The sequence below is a fragment of the Dermacentor albipictus genome, chromosome 1 (assembly GCF_038994185.2).
Source record: "Dermacentor albipictus isolate Rhodes 1998 colony chromosome 1, USDA_Dalb.pri_finalv2, whole genome shotgun sequence".
Classification (NCBI taxonomy): domain Eukaryota; kingdom Metazoa; phylum Arthropoda; class Arachnida; order Ixodida; family Ixodidae; genus Dermacentor; species Dermacentor albipictus.
In genome coordinates, this window is record NC_091821.1 from 48,415,193 (window position 1) to 48,437,010 (window position 21,818).

The following is a 21,818-nucleotide window of genomic DNA, read 5'->3' on the forward strand; positions in this document are numbered from 1 at the left end:
AGCACTAGCCAAAAAAAAGGATGAATAGGAAGAACAAGACGTTGGTGTTATGTAATGATTCCCTTCACTCGATTCTATTTCTTTCTTGCCATCAACCGTTCACACATGGTATATCATTGCGATAACGTATAGCTGAGCAGGAGCCCCTCTCGAGCCACTCAAAGCAAGAGAATGCGAACATGTGTTGCATTATCCCGATCTAGAACAATTTATTCGGCAAACTTGCTGTGGTTTGTTGTTCTTCCTTTTAACCAGAAAAAAGAATCATAGCTCAGTATGCATGCTGGCACCTATAAATACATGCGTAATTTACATATGTGCGCAGTGGACCCTGCTGAAGGCAGCCATCATTGTAAAAGTGATTTGCCTTCCTCGACTCCTACTCCACTTGAACAAGGTACGAATTGAACGTCACGATGTACCCTTGATGCACCGGTAGAAACACTAGCCAAAATCATGACTAGAAAGAACAAGACGCTTGCAGTATGTAATTATTCCTTTCACTCGATTCTATTTTTTTCCTACCATCCACCGTTCACAAACTGCAGATCATTGTGAACTGGCTAGGAATTGTTGTTCTTACTTTTCAATAGAAAAAATGACCATATCTCAGTATGAATGCTGTCACCTGGAAATACATGTATAATTTACATATGTGCGCAGTGGATCCTGCAGAAGGTGGCCTTTATTACGAAAGTGATTTGCCTGCCTTGACTCCTACTCCACTTACGCAAGGTACGACTTGAACGTCACGATGTATAGGATGCACCCGTAGAACACTAGCCAAAATGATGAATAGGAAGAACAAGACGTTTGCATTATGTAATAATTCCTTTCACGCGATTCCATTTCTTTCTTACTATCCATACTTCATAACCGGAAGATCATCGTGATAACATAGAAGTGAGCAGGAGCACCTGTCGAGCCACTCAAAGGGAGAAAACGATAACATATGTATGGTTGCATCATACTGGTCTAGAACAATTTATTTGACAAACTTGCTCTGATTTGTTGTTCTTACTTTTTACCAGAAAAAAAATAACCATGACTCAGTATCAATGCTGTCACCTGGAAATGCATGCGTAATTTACATATGTGCGCAGTGGACCCTGCTGAAGGCGGCCATCATTACAAAAGTGATTTGCCTGCCTCGACTCCTACTCCACTTGGGCAAGGTAAGAATTGAACGCCACGATGTACCCGTGATGCACCGGTAGAAACGCTAGACAAAATAATGAATAGGAACAACAAGATGTTGGTATTATGTAATGATTCATTTCACTCGATTGTACTCCACTTTTATGGTGCATCTCTCACGACAGCCCTATCATCCTGATAACATATTAGACTCATTACGGGCAGCAGACGATTCAAACAAAGCGCAAAACAAAAACAGCTGGGATAGAATTGTTACATGATCTCACTCCAGAACTATTTATTGGGCAACTTACTGTGCCTCAGTTGTTGCGGTTGGGTGTTCATACTACTAACAAAGGAAAGAACATGGCTTTGTATGCATGCTGTCATGCTGATTTATCTATGCAGTGGACCCTGCTGAAGCCAGTGATCCTTTCGAGTTCGATTTATCCGATTGGATTCCTGCTGAATCTAAGCAAGGTACGAATATATAAGCATTTCATGGTCCAACCGTATTGCACAGGCAGAAGCACTAGCCAAAAAAAGGATGAATAGGAAGAACAAGACGGTGGTGTTATGTAATGATTCCTTTCACTCGATTCTATTTCTTTCTTGCCATCAACCATTCACACATGGTATATCATTTCGATAACGTATAGCTGAGCAGGAGCCCCTCTCGAGCCACTCAAAGCAAGAGAATGCGAACATGTGTTGCATTATCCCGATCTAGAACAATTTATTCGGCAAACTTCCTGTGGTTTGTTGTTCTTCTTTTTCACCAGAAAAAAGAATCGTGGCTCAGTATGCATGCTGTCACCTATAAATACATGCGTAATTTACATATGTGCGCAGTGGACCCTGCTGGAGGCAGCCATCATTGTAAAAGTGATTTGCCTGCCTCGACTCCTACTCCACTTGAACAAGGTATGAATTGAACGTCACGATGTACCCTTGATGCACCGGTAGAAACACTAGCCAAAATGATGAATAGGAACAACGAGATGTTGGTATTACGTAATGATTCATTTCACTCGATATTATTCCAATTTTATGGTGCATCTCTCACGACAGTCCGATCATCCTGATAACATATTAGACTCATTACGGGCAGCAGACGATTCAAACAAAGCGCAAAACAAAAACAGCTGGGATAGAATTGTTACATGATCTCACTCCAGAACTATTTATTGGGCAACTTACTGTGGCTCAGTTGTTGAGGTTGGGTGTTCATACTACTAACAAAGGAAAGAACATGGCTTTGTATGCATGCTGTCATGCTGATTTATCTATGCAGTGGACCCTGCTGAAGCCAGTGATCCTTTCGAGTTCGATTTATCCGATTGGATTCCTGCTGAATCTAGTCAAGGTACGGATACAGAAGCATTTCATGGTCTAACCATGTTGCACAGGCAGGAGCACCAGTCAAAACAAGGATGAATAGGAAGAGCAAGACGTTGGTATTATGTAATGATTCCTTTCACTCGATTCTATTTCTTTCTTGCCATCAACCGTTCACAACCGGTAGATCTTCGTGATAACATAGAACTTAGCAGGAGCACCCCTCGAGCCACTCAAAGAAAACGTGAACGTTTGTTGCATTATGCGATCTAGAACAATTTATTCAGCCAAATTGCTGTGGTTTATTGTTCTTCCTTTTCACCAGAAGAATGAACCATGGCTCAGTATGCATGCTGTCACCTATAAATACATGAGTAATTTGCATATGTGCGCAGTGGACCCTGCTGAAGGCAGCCATTATTGTAAAGGTGATTTGCCTGCCTCGACTCCTACTCCACTTGAACAAGGTACGAATTGAACGTCACGATGTACCCGTGATGCACCGGTAGAAACGCTAGCCAAAATAATGAATAGGAACAACAAGATGTTGGTATTATGTAATGATACATTTCACTCGATTGTATTCCACTCTTATGGTGCATCTCTCACGACAGCCCGATTATCCTGATAACATATTAGACTCATTACGGGCAGCAGACGATTCAAACAAAGCTCAAAACAAAAACAGCTGGGATAGAATTGTTACATGATCTCGCTCTAGAACTATTTATTGGGCAACTTACTGTGGCTTAGTTGTGCTTGGGTGTTCATACTACTAGCCAATGAGAGAACATGGCTTTGTATGCATGCTGTCATGCTGATTTATCTATGCAGTGGACCCTGCTGAAGCCAGTGATCCTTTCGAGTTCGATTTATCCAATTGGATTCCTGCTGAATCTAGGCAAGGTACGAATAGATAAGCATTTCATGGTCCAACCGTATTGCACAGGCAGAAGCACTAGCCAAAAAAAAAGGATGAATAGGAAGAACAAGACGTTGGTGTTATGTAATGATTCCCTTCACTCGATTCTATTTCTTTCTTGCCATCAACCGTTCACACATGGTATATCATTGCGATAACGTATAGCTGAGCAGGAGCCCCTCTCGAGCCACTCAAAGCAAGAGAATGCGAACATGTGTTGCATTATCCCGATCTAGAACAATTTATTCGGCAAACTTGCTGTGGTTTGTTGTTCTTCCTTTTAACCAGAAAAAAGAATCATAGCTCAGTATGCATGCTGGCACCTATAAATACATGCGTAATTTACATATGTGCGCAGTGGACCCTGCTGAAGGCAGCCATCATTGTAAAAGTGATTTGCCTTCCTCGACTCCTACTCCACTTGAACAAGGTACGAATTGAACGTCACGATGTACCCTTGATGCACCGGTAGAAACACTAGCCAAAATCATGACTAGAAAGAACAAGACGCTTGCAGTATGTAATTATTCCTTTCACTCGATTCTATTTTTTTCCTAGCATCCACCGTTCACAAACTGCAGATCATTGTGAACTGGCTAGGAATTGTTGTTCTTACTTTTCAATAGAAAAAATGACCATATCTCAGTATGAATGCTGTCACCTGGAAATACATGTATAATTTACATACGTGCGCACGGATCCTGCAGAAGGTGGCCTTTATTACGAAAGTGATTTGCCTGCCTTGACTCCTACTCCACTTACGCAAGGTACGACTTGAACGTCACGATGTACATGGATGCACCGGTAGAACACTAGCCAAAATGATGAATAGGAAGAACAAGACGTTTGCATTATGTAATAATTCCTTTCACGCGATTCCATTTCTTTCTTACTATCCATACTTCATAACCGGAAGATCATCGTGATAACATAGAAGTGAGCAGGAGCACCTGTCGAGCCACTCAAAGGGGGAAAACGATAACATATGTATAGTTGCATCATACTGGTCTAGAACAATTTATTTGACAAACTTGCTGTGATTTGTTGTTCTTACTTTTTACCAGTAAAAAGATCCATGGCTCAGTATCATTGTTGTCACCTGGAAATGCATGCGTAACTTACATATGTGCGCAGTGGACCCTGCTGAAAGCGGCCATCACTGCATACGTGACTTGCCTGCTTCGACTTCTACTCGACTTGGGCAAGGTACGAATTGAACGCCACGATGTACACGGATGCACTGGTAGAAACACTAGTCAAAATGATAAATAGGAAGAACAAGACGTTTGCATTATGTAATGATTCCTTTCACTCGATTCCATTTCTTTCTTACTATCCATACTTCATAACCGGAAGATCATCGTGATAACATAGAAGTGAGCAGGAGCACCCGTCGAGCCACTCAAAGGGAGAAAACGATAACATATGTATAGTTGCATCATACTGGTCTAGAACAATTTATTTGACAAACTTGCTGTGATTTGTTGTTCTTACTTTTTACCAGAAAAAAAATAACCATGACTCAGTATCAATGCTGTCACCTGGAAATTCATGCGTAATTTACATATGTGCGCAGTGGACCCTGCTGAAGGCGGCCATCATTACAAAAGTGATTTGCCTGCCTCGACTCCTACTCCACTTGGGCAAGGTAAGAATTGAACGCCACGATGTACCCGTGATGCACCGGTAGAAACGCTAGACAAAATAATGAATAGGAACAACAAGATGTTGGTATTAAGTAATGATTCATTTCACTCGATTGTATTCCACTTTTATGGTGCATCTCTCACGACAGCCCGATCATCCTGATAACATATTAGACTCATTACAGGCAGCAGACGATTCAAACAAAGCGCAAAACAAAAACAGCTGAGATAGAATTGTTACATGATCTCGCTCTAGAACTATTTATTGGGCAACTTGCTGTGGCTCAGTTGTGTTTGGGTGTTCATACTACTAACCAATGAAAGAACATGGCTTTGTATGCATGCTGTCATGCTGATTTATCCATGCAGTGGACCCTGCTGAAGCCAGTGATCCTTTAGAGTTCAATTTATCCGATTGGATTCCTGCTGAATCTAGTCAAGGTACGAATACAGAAGCATTTCATGGTCTAACCATGTTGCACAGGCAGGAGCACCAGTCAAAAAAAGGATGAATAGGAAGAGCAAGAAGTTGGTATTATGCAATGATTCCTTGCACTCGATTCTATTTCTTTCTTGCCATCAACCGTTCACAACCGGTAGATCTTCGTGATAACATAGAACTTAGCAGGAGCACCCCTCGAGCCACTCAAAGAAAACGTGAACGTTTGTTGCATTATGCGATCTAGAACAATTTATTCAGCCAAATTGCTGTGGTTTATTGTTCTTCCTTTTCACCAGAAGAATGAACCATGGCTCAGTATGCATGCTGTCACCTATAAATACATGAGTAATTTGCATATGTGCGCAGTGGACCCTGCTGGAGGCAGCCATCATTGTAAAAGTGATTTGCCTGCCTCGACTCCTACTCCACTTGAACAAGGTACGAATTGAACGTCACGATGTACCCTTGATGCACCGGTAGGAACACTAGCCAAAATGATGAATAGGAACAACAAGTTATTGGTATTACGTAATGATTCATTTCACTCGATATTATTCCAATTTTATGGTGCATCTCTCACGAGAGCCCGATTATCCTGATAACATATTAGACTCATTACGGGCAGCAGACGATTCAAACAAAGCGCAAAACAAAAACAGTTGGGATAGAATTGTTACATGATCTCGCTCTAGAACTATTTATTGGGCAACTTACTGTGGCTCAGTTGTGTTTGGGTGTTTATACTACTAACAAAGGAAAGAACATGGCTTTGTATGCATGCTGTCATGCTGATTTATCTATGCAGTGGACCCTGCTGAAGCCAGTGATCCTTTCGAGTTCGATTTATCCGATTGGATTCCTGCTGAATCTAGTCAAGGTACGAATACAGAAGCATTTCATGGTCTAACCATGTTGCACAGGCAGGAGCACCAGTCAAAAAAAGGATGAATAGGAAGAGCAAGAAGTTGGTATTATGCAATGATTCCTTGCACTCGATTCTACTTCTTTCTTGCCATCAACCGTTCACAACCGGTAGATCTTCGTGATAACATAGAACTTAGCAGGAGCATCCCTCCAGCCACTCAAAGAAAACGTGAACGTGTGTTGCATTATGCGATCTAGAACAATTTATTCAGCCAAATTTCTGTGGTTTATTGTTCTTCCTTTTCACCAGAAGAATGAACCATGGCTCAGTATGCATGCTGTCACCTACAAATACATGCGTAATTTGCATATGTGCGCAGTGGACCCTGCTGGAGGCAGCCATCATTGTAAAAGTGATTTGCCTGCCTCGACTCCTACTCCACTTGAACAAGGTACGAATTGAACGTCACGATGTACCCTTGATGCACCGGTAGGAACACTAGCCAAAATGATGAATAGGAACAACAAGTTATTGGTATTACGTAATGATTCATTTCACTCGATATTATTCCAATTTTATGGTGCATCTCTCACGAGAGCCCGATTATCCTGATAACATATTAGACTCATTACGGGCAGCAGACGATTCAAACAAAGCGCAAAACAAAAACAGTTGGGATAGAATTGTTACATGATCTCGCTCTAGAACTATTTATTGGGCAACTTACTGTGGCTCAGTTGTGTTTGGGTGTTCATACTACTAACAAAGGAAAGAACATGGCTTTGTATGCATGCTGTCATGCTGATTTATCTATGCAGTGGACCCTGCTGAAGCCAGTGATCCTTTCGAGTTCGATTTATCCGATTGGATTCCTGCTGAATCTAGTCAAGGTACGAATACAGAAGCATTTCATGGTCAAACCATGTTGCACAGGCAGGAGCACCAGTCAAAAAAAGGATGAATAGGAAGAGCAAGAAGTTGGTATTATGCAATGATTCCTTGCACTCGATTCTATTTCTTTCTTGCCATCAACCGTTCACAACCGGTAGATCTTCGTGATAACATAGAACTTAGCAGGAGCATCCCTCGAGCCACTCAAAGAAAACGTGAACGTGTGTTGCATTATGCGATCTAGAACAATTTATTCAGCCAAATTTCTGTGGTTTATTGTTCTTCCTTTTCACCAGAAGAATGAACCATGGCTCAGTATGCATGCTGTCACCTATAAATACATGCGTAATTTGCATATGTGCGCAGTGGACCCTGCTGAAGGCGGCCATCACTGCGTACGTGACTTGCCTGCTTCGACTTCTACTCCACTTGGGCAAGGTACGAATTGAACGCCACGATGTACACGGATGCACCGGTAGGAACACTAGCCAAAATGATGAATAGGAACAACAAGATGTTGGTATTACGTAATGATTCATTTCACTCGATATTATTCCAATTTTATGGTGCATCTCTCACGAGAGCCCGATTATCCTGATAACATATTAGACTCATTACGGGCAGCAGACGATTCAAACAAAGCGCAAAACAAAAACAGTTGGGATAGAATTGTTACATGATCTCGCTCTAGAACTATTTATTGGGCAACTTACTGTGGCTCAGTTGTGTTTGGGTGTTCATACTACTAACAAAGGAAAGAACATGGCTTTGTATGCATGCTGTCATGCTGATTTATCTATGCAGTGGACCCTGCTGAAGCCAGTGATCCTTTCGAGTTCGATTTATCCGATTGGATTCCTGCTGAATCTAGTCAAGGTACGAATACAGAAGCATTTCATGGTCTAACCATGTTGCACAGGCAGGAGCACCAGTCAATAAAAAGGATGAATAGGAAGAGCAAGACGTTGGTATTATGTAATGATTCCTTGCACTCGATTCTATTTCTTTCTTGCCATCAGCCGTTCACAACCGGTAGATCTTCGTGATAACATAGAACTTAGCAGGAGCACCCCTCGAGCCACTCAAAGAAAACGTGAACGTGTGTTGCATTATGCGATCTAGAACAAATAATTCAGCCAAATTGCTGTGGTTTATTGTTCTTCCTTTTCACCAGAAGAATGAACCATGGCTCAGTATGCATGAGGTAATCTACATATGTGCGCAGTGGACCCTGATGAAGGCGGCCATTATTACAAAAGTGATTTGCCTGCCTCGACTCCTACTCCACTTGAACAAAGTACGAATTGAACGCCACGATGTACCCGTGATGCACAGGTAGAAACGCTAGCCAAAATAATGAATAGGAACAACAAGGTGTTGGTATTATTTAATGATTCATTTCACTCGATTATATTTCTTTCTTGCCATCAACCGTTCACAACCGGCAGATCATCGTGATAACATAGAACTTAGCAGGATCCCCCCTCGAGCCACTAGAAGTAAAAAACGAAAACATATGTAATAGTTAGTTATCCCCATCTAGCTCAATTTATTCGGAAAGCCTGCTGTGGTTCGTTGTTCTTGCGTTTCACCAGAAAAAAGAACCAAGGCTCAGTATGCATGCTGTCACCTAGAAATAAATGCGTAATTGACATATGTGCGCATTGGACCCTGCTGAAGGCAGCCATCATAGTAAAAGTGATTTGCCTGCCTCGACTCCTACTCCACTTGGGCAAGGTAAGAATTGAACGCCACGATGTACCCGTGATGCACCGGTAGAAACGCTAGCCAAAATAATGAATAGGAACAACAAGATGTTGGTATTATGTAATGATTCATTTCACTCGATTGTATTCCACTCTTATGGTGCATCTCTCACGACAGCCCGATTATCCTGATAACATATTAGACTCATTACGGGCAGCAGACGATTCAAACAAAGCGCAAAACAAAAACAGCTGGGATAGAATTGTTACATGATCTCGCTCTAGAACTATTTATTGGGCAACTTACTGTGGCTTAGTTGTGTTTGGGTGTTCATACTACTAACCAATGAAAGAACATGGCTTTGTATGCATGCTGTCATGCTGATTTATCTATGCAGTGGACCCTGCTGAAGCCAGTGATCCTTTCGAGTTCGATTTATCCGATTGGATTCCTGCTGAATCTAGGCAAGGTATGAATACAGAAGCATTTCATGGTCTAACCATGTTGTATAGGCAGGAGCACCAGTCAAGAAAGGATGAATTGGAAGAACAAGACGTTGGTGTTATGTAATGATTCCTTTCAGTCGATTCTATTTCTTTCTTGCCATCAACCGTTCACACATGGCATATCATTGCGGTAACGTATAGCTGAGCAGGAGCCCCTCTCGAGCCAGTCAAAGCAAGCGAATGCGAACATGTGTTGCATTATCCCGATCTAGAACAATTTATTCGGCAACTTGCTGTGGTTTGTTGTTCTTCCTTTTAACCAGAAAAAAGAATCATAGCTCAGTATGCATGCTGGCACCTATAAATACATGCGTAATTTACATATGTGCGCAGTGGACCCTGCTGAAGGCAGCCATCATTGTAAAAGTGATTTGCCTGCCTCGACTCCTACTCCACTTGAACAAGGTACGAATTGAACGTCACGATGTACCCTTGATGCACCGGTAGAAACACTAGCCAAAATCATGAATAGAAAGAACAAGACGCTTGCAGTATGTAATTATTCCTTTCACTCGATTCTATTTTTTTCCTACCATCCACCGTTCACAAACTGCAGATCATTGTGAATTGGCTAGGACTTGTTGTTCTTACTTTTCAATAGAAAAAATGACCATATCTCAGTATGAATGCTGTCACCTGGAAATACCTGTATAATTTACATATGTGCGCAGTGGATCCTGCAGAAGGTGGCCTTTATTACGAAAGTGATTTGCCTGCCTTGACTCCTACTCCACTTAGGCAAAGTGCGACTTGAACGTCACGATTTACATGGATGCACCGGTAGAAACACTAGCCAAAATGATGAATAGGAAGAACAAGACATTTGCATTATGTAATAATTCCTTTCACGCGATTCCATTTCTTTCTTACTATCCATACTTCATAACCGGAAGATCATCGTGATAACATAGAAGTGAGCAGGAGCACCTGTCGAGCCACTCAAAGGGAGAAAACGATAACATATGTATAGTTGCGTCATACTGGTCTAGAACAATTTATTTGACAAACTTGCTGTGATTTGTTGTTCTTACTTTTTACCAGTAAAAAGATCCATGGCTCAGTATCATTGCTGTCACCTGGAAATGCATGCGTAACTTACATATGTGCGCAGTGGACCCTGCTGAAGGCGGCCATCACTGCGTACGTGACTTGCCTGCTTCGACTTCTACTCCACTTGGGCAAGGTACGAATTGAACGCCACGATGTACACGGATGCACCGGTAGAAACACTAGTCAAAATGATAAATAGGAAGAACAAGACGTTTGCATTATGTAATGATTCCTTTCACTCGATTCCATTTCTTTCTTACTATCCATACTTCATAACCGGTCCATACTTCATAACCGGGAGATCATCGTGATAACATAGAAGTGAGCAGGAGCACCCGTCGAGCCACTCAAAGGGATAAAACGATAACATATGTATAGTTGCATCATACTGGTCTAGAACAATTTATTTGACAAACTTGCTGTGATTTGTTGTTCTTACTTTTTACCAGAAAAAAAAGAACCATGACTCAGTATCAATGCTGTCACCTGGAAGTACGTGCGTAATTTACATATGTGCGCAGTGGACCCTGCTGAAGGCGGCCATCACTGCCTACGTGATTTGCCTGCTTCGACTCCTACTCCACTTGGGCAAGGTACGAATTGAACGTTACGATGTACATGGATGCACCGGTAGAAACACTAACCAAAATGATAAATAGGATGAACAAGACGTTTGCATTATGTAATGACTCCTTTCACTCGATTCCATTTCTTTCTTTCTATGCATACTTCATAACCGGAAGATCATCGTGATAACATGCATGCTGTCACCTGGAAATACATGCCTAATTTACATATGTGCGCAGTGGACCCTGCTGAAGGCGGCCACGATTCCGAATTTGATAGGTCTGCTTCGACTCCTACTCCAATTGGGCAAGGTACGAATTGAACGTCATGATGTGCCCGCGTTGTACCGGCAGAAGCACTAGCCGAAATGATGAACAAGATCAAGTCGCTGAAAGAATGTCATGAACTATTTCATTTTATTCAATTTTTTCATACTATCTATCGATCATACCTGGCCGATCATCATGATAAAATAGGATGGAGGAGGGCCACACAAAGCACGAAAGCGACGACAGCTGGAGCAGAACTGTTACATGATCCTGATGTAGAACTATTTATTGGACAACTATGTGCTCAGAAGAGAAAGTATCACTTAGGTGACGATTGTGGCGAAGATTCTCTGCGATAGTCAAATCACATAACACCACTCGATGTAGTTAGATTGTACACTGCAGAATAATCTGCTGTGATCGCGTGCGTTTCAAGAATCTACTAAAGCGCTCACGGCATGTCTGCAGTATATGTATTGTGATGTGTTCTCACAGTGAAGTGACGGCAACGTTCGCGAATATTTACTATGTAGAGTAAGAACATCTTTCTGGGAAGGTGATAACAGTAACATACAGAACATAAGAGTAATACCTCAATGAAAACATTTAATGCCCACAATGGTTTATAATATATGCCTGATTTGCCAGGTGTGCGTTCCACATGTACTTAAAATGTTTGTATTACTGCAAACAGGAAACCTTGCAAGTACAAACATGAGCTATTTAAGAGCTTGGAAGGTGAGGCCATTGGCACTTTGCTCCGGGTCATGAATAGTAGGTAGTAGATCGAGGGATGTCTCCCACCTGAGTGAAAACACTCCCTACCTAAAGCAGGCAAGCCGTCATAAACTTTGAAGTTTTTCCACCAATCTTTTTGACACCAACGATCTGCAACTTGAGTGAATGCTGTCTGCTTGAATTTCATGTTGGCTCGAACACAACGATAAGTACCACCCAGCTCAGATTGGATTTAGGCTGTGCTTTTGTACGACAGATGGTGTAACTATGCTAGTAGGCAAAGTCATTATCTCACCTTAGTTACTTTGGCGCCCACTGTGGTGACTACTGACATACGCAAAGATATGATAATGTATAACATGAGACCACCCTAAAAAACATGCAAACACTCAGTTTCCCGTTTCAGTTGCGAAAATAGTGTACTCATTCTTATGCTGCCAAACATTTTTCATATGCGTGGACCGAAAAGCATGTGGTTCTTTCACATAAATCCGTGGAGTACCACATGGCTTCATTCTGGCACCGCTTTTAGCATTGCCTTCACAGTGCTAGCCTGAAACGTGCAGGACATGGCATTTATGTATTTATAGTGGTGATGGCACGCAGGAGTTTACTCACATAGAGTCTGAGATACACAGTCAACAACTGCAGAAGGCCTCGATGTCCTTCACGAATACGTGCAGACCGATGTACTCCTGTGATCGAGGCAAAAATCTTATGTGCACGTCAATAAACCTGGCAGCGATCGAGTTTGCAATAGCGACTTCCAACTCAGCACAGGCTCACCGCTAATTCCTGATACTGAAGAGCTGCGGGCTTTTGGCCTGTAATTTAACCAGTCCTGGTCTAGCATGAGGTGGCTTAAGGAGATCTGCAAAACATTCATTGAAACTGTTCCCCTGATTCGCAGAGAATAGTAGGGCTCGCATTGACGTAGGTGCATGGTTGCCTCGTGCGCTTCCTCCTGCAGCCTCGCGTTAAATGCCGAGCGCAATTTCTATGACTGACTTATCAAAAGCGGGAAAAAACTTGAAGTGAACAATAGAAGTCACATGGGTCTTGCCATTTAAGCTACCGCGGCGTCGTTTTCCCATCCCCTTTCTAGGGTATTTATGTCTTACTACTAGAACTAACCCTCAGAGTGCTAGTTAATATATATATATATATATATATATATATATATATATATATATATATATATATATATATATCATACCACAAGCCACTGACTAATGAATGACAATGACTAATATAAATCAGGCCCCTCTTCGATTTCCCTTCTTCTCATTCAAATATATGTATATGCTGTTAAACAAGAAAAACGTCCCTACAAGCAGTGACCAATGACCGATGATTGGACACTTCCTGGATTCCCATCGGCGTCCATTATAAGTGGCCAGTGCTCTGGCTGTGTGTAAGAAAACGGCATTGCCTCCATGTTAAATATGGGCAAGATGGCGGAGAAAGTGGTGCATATGTTTTTAAAGAGTGTGTTTTGCTTAGCTGGCCTTTAGCACACAATAGAATGAACAAAAGTATGCAAACTCCACCGGAGTTGTCCAAGTATGCGTAAGCATACCTTGAAATTTCAGTTGGTCCACCCCCAAACTTCAGGTTGGCCCACCGCCAAATTTCAGTTCGCCTAACTCTATCATCATGGCTTCATCATGCATTTCTATGGAGCCCTATGCATCCTTATAGGTATGCATAAATCTGATCGTAAGGGTATTCTCTCTTATCATTTTTTTTTTCAAGCGAAGCTTGTATTGGCTCTCGAGTGGCGTTGTCGTGGTCACGCAAAACCCAGTTGCTCCCAGAGAAGCTGCGGGGAAGGGCAATTTGAAGAGTTAACAGCTGCGCTGGCGCCAGAGCGTCAGTTATTAACCAGGATTCCAGCTGCATAGGCGCGCGCTCACACCATGCGCGCTACCAATCAAAGCCGTTTCGCTTCAGCCGGGGAAGGAAAGAGCAGGAAAGGGTTTCGCGCGTGCTGCGCCGGCTTCGTTTCCGTTCAATTCAGTCTCGAAAAACGGATGGAACGGCCCCCGAGGAACGGGCATCGTTCGACGAGCGGCGACGAGAACTCGCCCGTGAAAGGGCTCGCCGTCGGCGCGCCGATCCAGCCTTTCAGCGAGAGACGCGCGGTCCGATCCGGCTTCCGACGCGCCAGAACGGCAGCCGGAATCGAGGCGTTTTGCCGTGGCGAAGCGCGGATTGGACGCCCGGCATACCACAAACCGAGCAGGTTTTCATCGTCCGACGCGTCCGACAACCGCACCGTCATTTGTCCGCAGCCAATGACAGCGCGGCTGGCATGTGACGTTCTCTGATGTTCCCTCCACAGTGGCGGCGCCGGCGGGCCGGTTTCTCTCTGTCTTTTTCTTGCAGGCTCCAATTCTTTTTGACACGAAATAGTCGCCAGTTCAGTAAAATTATCACGAATGTGTGCCTGTTCTGCAAAGCAGCGCCTGGTACACTAGTACTAGCGCATGTGTTGTGTCTTCCTTTCAGTCTTCGTCTTTTGCGCTGTGCACACATGTCGATCGATACCCTATCGCTGGCTGTCGGCGGAGCCGTCACTGGACAACGCGCTGCGGTGAAGTGTTTTGTTACTCGCACAGGCATAACTTTATTGACAGTGATCGCGTAAAGCCAAGCAGTGTTGTGCAAAGTTGTTTATGTTGCGTTTCGCGACGTGAATATGAAGTCATCCGTACGTACAAGCTGGGGCGCTGGATCTGGGCGGAGCTTCGCGCCGCTCACTCGTTCGGATGCACGTACCGTGTTCCCCGAATCGTCGTATGTCGCATGCCGGAGCATGCAGCGCCGCACGTAGGAACGGATGTCGAATCGTACCGGTGTCTCCCGAGCCGCTCGAGCCCAGGCAATCCGACAGTAACGAGATCACGAGCTGAGGTAACGGGAGGCCTAAGCAATCCGGCACCGTTACCAGTGGCTTAGTTAACCGTGACGAAGGTCAGGTGAACGCAGTAGAAGCTTCGCTTACCCCCATTTTCCGGTAGAGAAAGGGTTGGCCTTTGTGTGTGTGGTTTCTATTCCTTACGCTTATAAAGCTATCATCTACATTCACACAATTATGACTATTAAATGCCCTAACTTCGCAAATTACGCATTCTAGAGCAGATAAAAGGCATTACACTTTTCGCTGCTCGTATTAGCTATAGTTTAAAAAAAAAACTCCAAACGATGAAAAGTGTGCGTGCACACATGGTACGACGTTTGAATTTTGCACCATTTCCCGCTCAATACGTATCCGGCCGGTACACTGCGTTACGGTAATAAAGAAAATGTTAATTAAAGAAGTGAATTCATACACTTGCAAACCGCAGCAATTGTCATACAATAACATTATATTACAAAATTTCTTATAATATTGCCATCCATGTCGATGTAAGCGTGTATTTGTATGCATGTAGCTTGTATGAATTAATACGCGTTTGCGCTGTTGACTCTGGATTGGAGCTCGTGCGTGCGGTTTGTTTTGTAGTTTCCTGCGTTATCTGCGCTCTTTATTTGCTTCGCTGCGTCCTCCTGGGTGTATTCCTGCGTGTTGCTCGCTTTCTGTGGGCTTCTTGTTGCACCGAAGGTCACCATGATCGTCTCCGACTCAGCCACATCAAAGGTGAGTGAGTTTTCGAATTCCCCTTGTTCGTTAATTGCGACGAAATCAACGAAAGTGCGTACGGCGCCTGTGCGTGTCTTCTGCGGGCTTCTATGCTCGTTTTCATGCCTAGTACTGTCCTTCCGTTGCTATAATTGGTTCTAGAGCACTAGATTTGTTACATATTGGAGCTTGGTTTAACTTCACTGTGCGCTTGTGGCGACGTAAAGCAGCCATGTGACGCCAGCTTAAATGGCATGTGCGCCACGATTTTTGGTATGGTGTTCGAGCACCGATTAGCCGTTTCGGTGGTAAACAATTCGACGTGAAATCATTCGAACTGTACTCTAATCAAAGATCTTTCGTTCGCGCCACGCCGTCCATTCACGTGCATCGAATACATGGCGTGTCAGCGGCCTTGCAGCAGCGAGGGCTGGTGGGATTGGCGAAAATATGCGCGGGTGATTTGCAGTTCAAATGTATTCTGCTGCGCTGTTCGCTTCAGGATCGAGTGCCCCGCGTTGCCGCAAGGCCGCTGGCACGCCGTGCTATTGACGCTCGCGCGATCAGAAAACATATAGGAGGTTATTGGGCGCGACAATAAATAATTGCAAGGGTGTACACCAGGCCACAAAAATTTACGGACCACGGGGTCTCAGAAAAGGTTCAATTCCCGAGCCGCCTGGAGCAGTACCCAGAAAAACTGTATACGACATTGTTGTTAGCGCATTCTAGTCAAGGCCCGAAATGCAAATACCAGGCTTCGTTATGAGGTTGCGGAGATATCCAGCTTTCTTCTCAGATTTCATGGTCCGTAATATGTTGTGGCCGGGTGTACATGCATGCCATTATATAGGTTAGGTGGGATAAAATGAGTTGGTTTCACTGAATGCTGTGAAATCATCGGGTTATGTGCCTTGCCAACCACGCATGTTTTGTTTTCCACCAGTTAGCATGCGTTCAACTTTTTAGAGCGCAGCTCTTGGGCACCCGTGCCTGTGTTGAGTGTCGGCGGCCCTCGGCGTAATCGAACGAACGAGCACAGCGAAGGATTTGAAAGAGCGAATGCGAAGCACAGCAGGGGATGAAAGACGACGATAGCGGAGAGAGTGCGAAGAGGAAAGCGGAGGAGTAGGGTATGGCGAAATCGTGGGAAGAAAAGCGTAGTGCCGCGCAAGACGGGTTCCGCGGCGATGACCGCTACGAGCTGGCGCCATAATAATGCCCTGTTGTCTGTTACCGTTGACACCATTGATAAGGCATGCGGCGAGCGTGACCAGCGATACCATATATGGAAACAAGGCAAGGTTATGACTGGTGTATTGCGATGCACTTTTTTCGTGGCTGGATGCTTTTTTCATCACGACAATAGATTTGATTTTTTTACAAGTGCTGCTCCAGGAGGCAAACAGAGGCCTCAGAAGAGCACCAGAGATTATAATAAAGAGGGCGGCACAGGATCTCCAGGGCATTGGGGGATCTAGCTAGAAGCAGGGCAGTCCGCGGGTTGGGGCCGCCGAGGCGGAATTGTGCCAGAAGTGTATAAGATCGCGGACAGCCGATCTTATACACCCCTGGCATGCGCAGGCTTCAGCGAGCCCCAACCCTTGGACCAGACCGGGTTGCTTTGATGTCCCCGTTGCCACTTCAGTGTCCTGTAGGCGCCACCAATAATACAGAATAATGACACGTTGTTACAACTAGTAAAAAAACGCAATTGAAGAAGTGTAATTATGCCCAGGCTTTTTGACGCTAAGTTCAGCACTACCACGCCCACGACTTCTACAACACCTGTCAGAACTTTGCCTGGAAACACAGCACTGCATGAGCGGAGGTCTGTCTGTGGCAGCTGCTGTGAATTGCGCCCACGCATCACCCATGCGCTGCCATTTGCAATCTCCCGATTAGCGAGGCAGCCGTGCCACACTTCGCTCCGTTTGCAACATGCCGCACGAGACAGCCTGTCCGCTTCGGCCAATATATCGCGAAATGAAAACATGTATAGAGAGCTGCACTCAAAATTTGCATTAGGAAGAATTGCAGTCATCGGGGATGTTTTTTTTTTCCCCCCGTCTTCTTTGTTTGACACCATCGAGTGCTTCGCACAAATGGCTTCGCGTAGGTGCTCGTTCACTCACGAAAAAAGCAGATTCCATGTATTCTAGGTTCTACTTTAGTGGGATAGAACATTGAAAATAATGCAATATCATGAAATTTCACCTTTTGGCACTTCAGTAACTCATCGATTTAACAAAGTCTGAAAATCGGTAAGGGAACAAAATGCCTTGGTATATCTGCCATGTCGTCCCACTGTGCTTACAGATGGCCTGTATGCGTTATCGACAACACAAACGTAAAAAATTAGCAATGTATTTTGCTATCACAGAAGTAGATATGTCAGAAATTTATTTTTTCTTTGCATTCGCACACTACAGGGTCTCCCAGCTAACTTTAGCCAGAGTTAAAAAGTATGCACATACCACGTAGGTGTACAGAACAAAAGTAACATTGTTTGCTGTCACTTGGAGATACTCAAACTATTTTTTTTCATTCCACTTAATTAGATAATTAGTCTTAATTAACTTCTCAAATATTATAATTACACAAAAAGTGCCAATTATAAGATTGTAGAGCGACATGAAAAACTCTCCATACAGCTTTCTGTTGCTCAATACATGTTACATAGAAGTGTTTTTCTGAGCATGAAAGTAGCCCGTAAATGCATGCAAAATTGGCGCGTGAGTGGCCGCTCCAGGCACTTTGCCTGTATTCATGGGCTTCTTTCATGCTCGGAAAAACATTTTTATGTAGCACGTATTGAGGAACAGAAAGCTGTATCGGGAGTTATTCATGTCACTCTACAATTTTCTGACATTCTCCATCTAATCACAATATTTGAGAAGTTGATTAATTAATGAAGACTAATTATCTAATTAGGCAGAATGAAAGAAATAGTTTGAGTATCTCCAAGAGATGGCAAACAACATTACCTTTGTTCTGGCCATTTTCAATTTTTTCAACTGGGTAAAGTTAGCTGGGACACCCTGTATAAAGAGGATGCAGTGAACGGGGAGCGCATCCTTGTGAACTAAATTACACTTTGCCACAAGCTTGAAACAATGCTTTGTTGGTAGGGTAGTTCTATGCAATACTTTCATTGAGAGTAAGCAAACTTTAGCAGGAGCAGCTAGAAGGCAAATAAAGAAATGCAGAACTGTGGTTTTATGTGAAGCAGCTGCCTTTGAGATGTGGCCATAACATGTTGTTCAGTAGATGAGCAGAAATCATATTAAAACTTAGGAGAGAAATTAAAAATAAATTATTTATCCACCTCGCACTGCCAGTGGCAACAGCAGCCACACTTCAATGTTTTCAATCAGTCATTTATATCAGCTTAATGGTCCATGTAACTGTTTTGATTGTTGCTTTTGGTGCACCGTGGCTTCATATTTTAATACTGACATCCATTTCAAGATTCAAAATGAGTCTGTAGGCACCACAACTAAAATGTGAAAGGTAAATTCTTTGGCCACTCACTGTATAGCGTCACCATGATCAAATGCAGTGATGCCGTGAGAATGTATTGCAGGGAGCAGAAGAAAAATATTGCTGATACAACCGCAAGCAATTCCTCCATTCATCAGTTAGTGCACAGTACCTTCAATAGCAGACGTGATTAGTTATCACTCAGATGAGAGACTTTGCAAATGGACCGGAACTGGGAGTAAATTTCAGTGTCACTTGTGAACAAATTAAACATAGAATATGTCATGTCAGAGTATGTGCCTGATATACGAGGGGCATTCAGAAACTTGGTGTACACATTAGAGGTCAACATAAGTACACGTCTTTCTAGTTTCAGCAGAATAAATGTGTGTCATACAGCAGTGCACTAGTAGGGGTGTCAAACCAAAAACAGCAGCACTCGTTGAGAAAGTTGGTTGAAGAATGAGCAGTAATCCGGGCTTTCTGCATTTCAGGATACAAAATGCCAAAGAGATTGATGCCAAGCTGGATGGTGTGCAGTGTCAGCGACTGCATGCCGTAACCAGCTCGCATGAATCTCCTTGGCATCGTCTCTCTTAAGATGCAGAAACCAGATTGCTACTCATAAAACAATAGGAAATTGGGAGGTGGTTTGGGGGGGGGGGGGAGGTGGCAGGGCTCCTCTCTGGATCAGCCAGTGCATGCCCTCTGCCATACTGACAATCTCATATCAGTGAGAGTCAGTGATGCATGTTATCCTATTATTGAGGCAAATGTCTTGTATTAAGGGGACACTAAAGACACCCTAAATTAAAAACTGAAAGAGCATCCTTTTAAGATCTCTATTACTGTTAATTAGTTTTTAGTGGGTTAATTATTAGATGAAAAAATGAAGCTCAAATTTTTATTGGTTTTTAGTGGGTTAATTATTAGATGAAAAAATGAAGCTCAAATTTTTATTTTCCGAGTATTGCCCCAAAACCTCAGCGCTAATACCTCATTGTGACATCATGGAATTCAAGTATTTTTACGAACTTGGTTCGTTTTGGTTCAGTAAAAGTATGTGACGCTTTATAATTTCGGTCTTTGGCTCTTCTTGAGTACAGTGAAGAACACCTTTATATGTAAAAGAATTAGCTAAACCCAAGCAGACACCATCGAAATCCATGATGTCGCAGCAAGCCAGTGCGGGAACTTCAAGTCAGCAATGCCACCAATCTTTCGTTTTGCATCTTATAGTTTGTCACAACACGAGTGAATCCTTTTGTATTGTAAGAAGGTCATTTACAAGTATGCCTGAAATTGTCTTTCTTTTTAGTGCTCATTCGCCATGGTTGCATGCTATCTTCAAAGGATGGTTGTGCCGCCAATTTTTTTTTATGTGGAAGGAAACACTGGTGAAACTGAAACTATCTGTGGCGCCATACTATAAATGAGGTCATGGCAGTAGCTATACCTGAACTTCCGTAGACACTTATTGTAGACCCAGGGTCACATACCCAGTGACCCAAGCTGGTCAGACGGTTGGTTATGAACACGCTTCCCTCCACATAGCAGCCCAATATTCTACCCATTTGACCATAGACTCTCAGTGATAGAAATTTGTGGGAAAATTGTTAGAGACAGACACCTGAAAGTATGTGAAGTATCCTAAGAATGTTAATTGCATGAAAAAATCCTGTATGTTTTCGATACTTTGGTTTACTTATTGTTTTTCTTGTTTGTGCTGGATAAATTCTTGTTTTTATGAAGCATGTGGCATCCAAACAGCATAAGAACCTATGAAACCAGCCAAGTAAGATTAGCATTCTAGATCTGCAACAGGCACAATTGTTGTGATATATTTGAAGTAAGGCTTTTGTGTAAATGTGCTTAAAAGCCTTAAAACTACCTTGCTAAGATTTATTTAATGTGCAGGTTCACATAGGTAGGAGGAGTGCTCATTGAGGAAGTGATCCTGGCACAGCTTACCACAGCCTGCCATGATGAGCGAGGCAAGTTTGCAAGGACCTCATGGGATGGGCCACTCGCTCTTTGGAAACAAGAACATCAAGGATAAAAAATAGGCTCTTGACTCCACCAGGGTTAATGCTGTTATAGGCAAGTACCATACATCCGTTCCCTTTGCATTTTTGCATTTGCATTTTGTATTTTAAGTTAGCAACTTGCCATTTGCATAACAAATGACTTTCAAGTAGCCTGTGTCTAGAACTGCGTGCAACAATAGCCTACCATTTAGAATTACTGTTTATATGACCTTAAGTGCTCAACAGCTCCATACACAAATGCTTCTAAATTTTAAAAGCTGCCTGAACTGCCAGAAGTTGTCGATGGCTCCACTAGTCAAAATGAGCTGCACTTGCGCATTAGTAGTGCTACTTGAATGTGATTGCAATGAATAGCTGTCTGTGAAGCATGCTACCAATCTAATGGCATGGAGGATACGCTTAAATAGCCTGAAAGTGCTGTTTTAGTATAGAAATTGTGGTGAAGCTATGCTCAAATGCAGTTGCTGCTCAATTCGAGGGACTGCGCTTCCACTAAATTTCAGCAATCGAAATGGCCTTCCAGGTTCTGTAACACAAAACACAGGGGTTTCAACTATTTTAACAGACCACATTTAATTAAAGTT

The 21,818-nt window shown here is 43.1% G+C and overlaps 1 protein-coding gene across 21 annotated transcripts in view; it reads left to right on the forward strand.

Moving 5' to 3' along the window:
* LOC135905719 (uncharacterized) overlaps window positions 1–21,818 on the forward strand; it is a 155,756-nt gene that overhangs the window by 10,916 nt on the left and 123,022 nt on the right. For 9 of the 21 annotated variants that reach the window (XM_065436706.2, XM_065436700.1, XM_070520798.1 and 6 more), the window contains 23 exons: window positions 326–397; window positions 664–735; window positions 1,104–1,175; window positions 1,546–1,617; window positions 1,990–2,061; window positions 2,432–2,503; window positions 2,871–2,942; window positions 3,310–3,381; window positions 3,756–3,827; window positions 4,532–4,603; window positions 4,974–5,045; window positions 5,413–5,484; window positions 5,852–5,923; window positions 6,291–6,362; window positions 6,730–6,801; window positions 7,169–7,240; window positions 7,608–7,679; window positions 8,046–8,117; window positions 9,346–9,417; window positions 9,788–9,859; window positions 10,566–10,637; window positions 11,026–11,097; window positions 11,311–11,382. In XM_065436706.2, the coding sequence (XP_065292778.1) occupies window positions 326–397; window positions 664–735; window positions 1,104–1,175; window positions 1,546–1,617; window positions 1,990–2,061; window positions 2,432–2,503; window positions 2,871–2,942; window positions 3,310–3,381; window positions 3,756–3,827; window positions 4,532–4,603; window positions 4,974–5,045; window positions 5,413–5,484; window positions 5,852–5,923; window positions 6,291–6,362; window positions 6,730–6,801; window positions 7,169–7,240; window positions 7,608–7,679; window positions 8,046–8,117; window positions 9,346–9,417; window positions 9,788–9,859; window positions 10,566–10,637; window positions 11,026–11,097; window positions 11,311–11,382 (1,656 nt within the window). The remainder of the gene's footprint in view (window positions 1–325; window positions 398–663; window positions 736–1,103; window positions 1,176–1,545; window positions 1,618–1,989; window positions 2,062–2,431; window positions 2,504–2,870; window positions 2,943–3,309; window positions 3,382–3,755; window positions 3,828–4,531; window positions 4,604–4,973; window positions 5,046–5,412; window positions 5,485–5,851; window positions 5,924–6,290; window positions 6,363–6,729; window positions 6,802–7,168; window positions 7,241–7,607; window positions 7,680–8,045; window positions 8,118–9,345; window positions 9,418–9,787; window positions 9,860–10,565; window positions 10,638–11,025; window positions 11,098–11,310; window positions 11,383–21,818) is intronic. The other 12 variants (XM_065436736.1, XM_065436746.1, XM_065436715.1 and 9 more) reach the window with 12 other exon arrangements.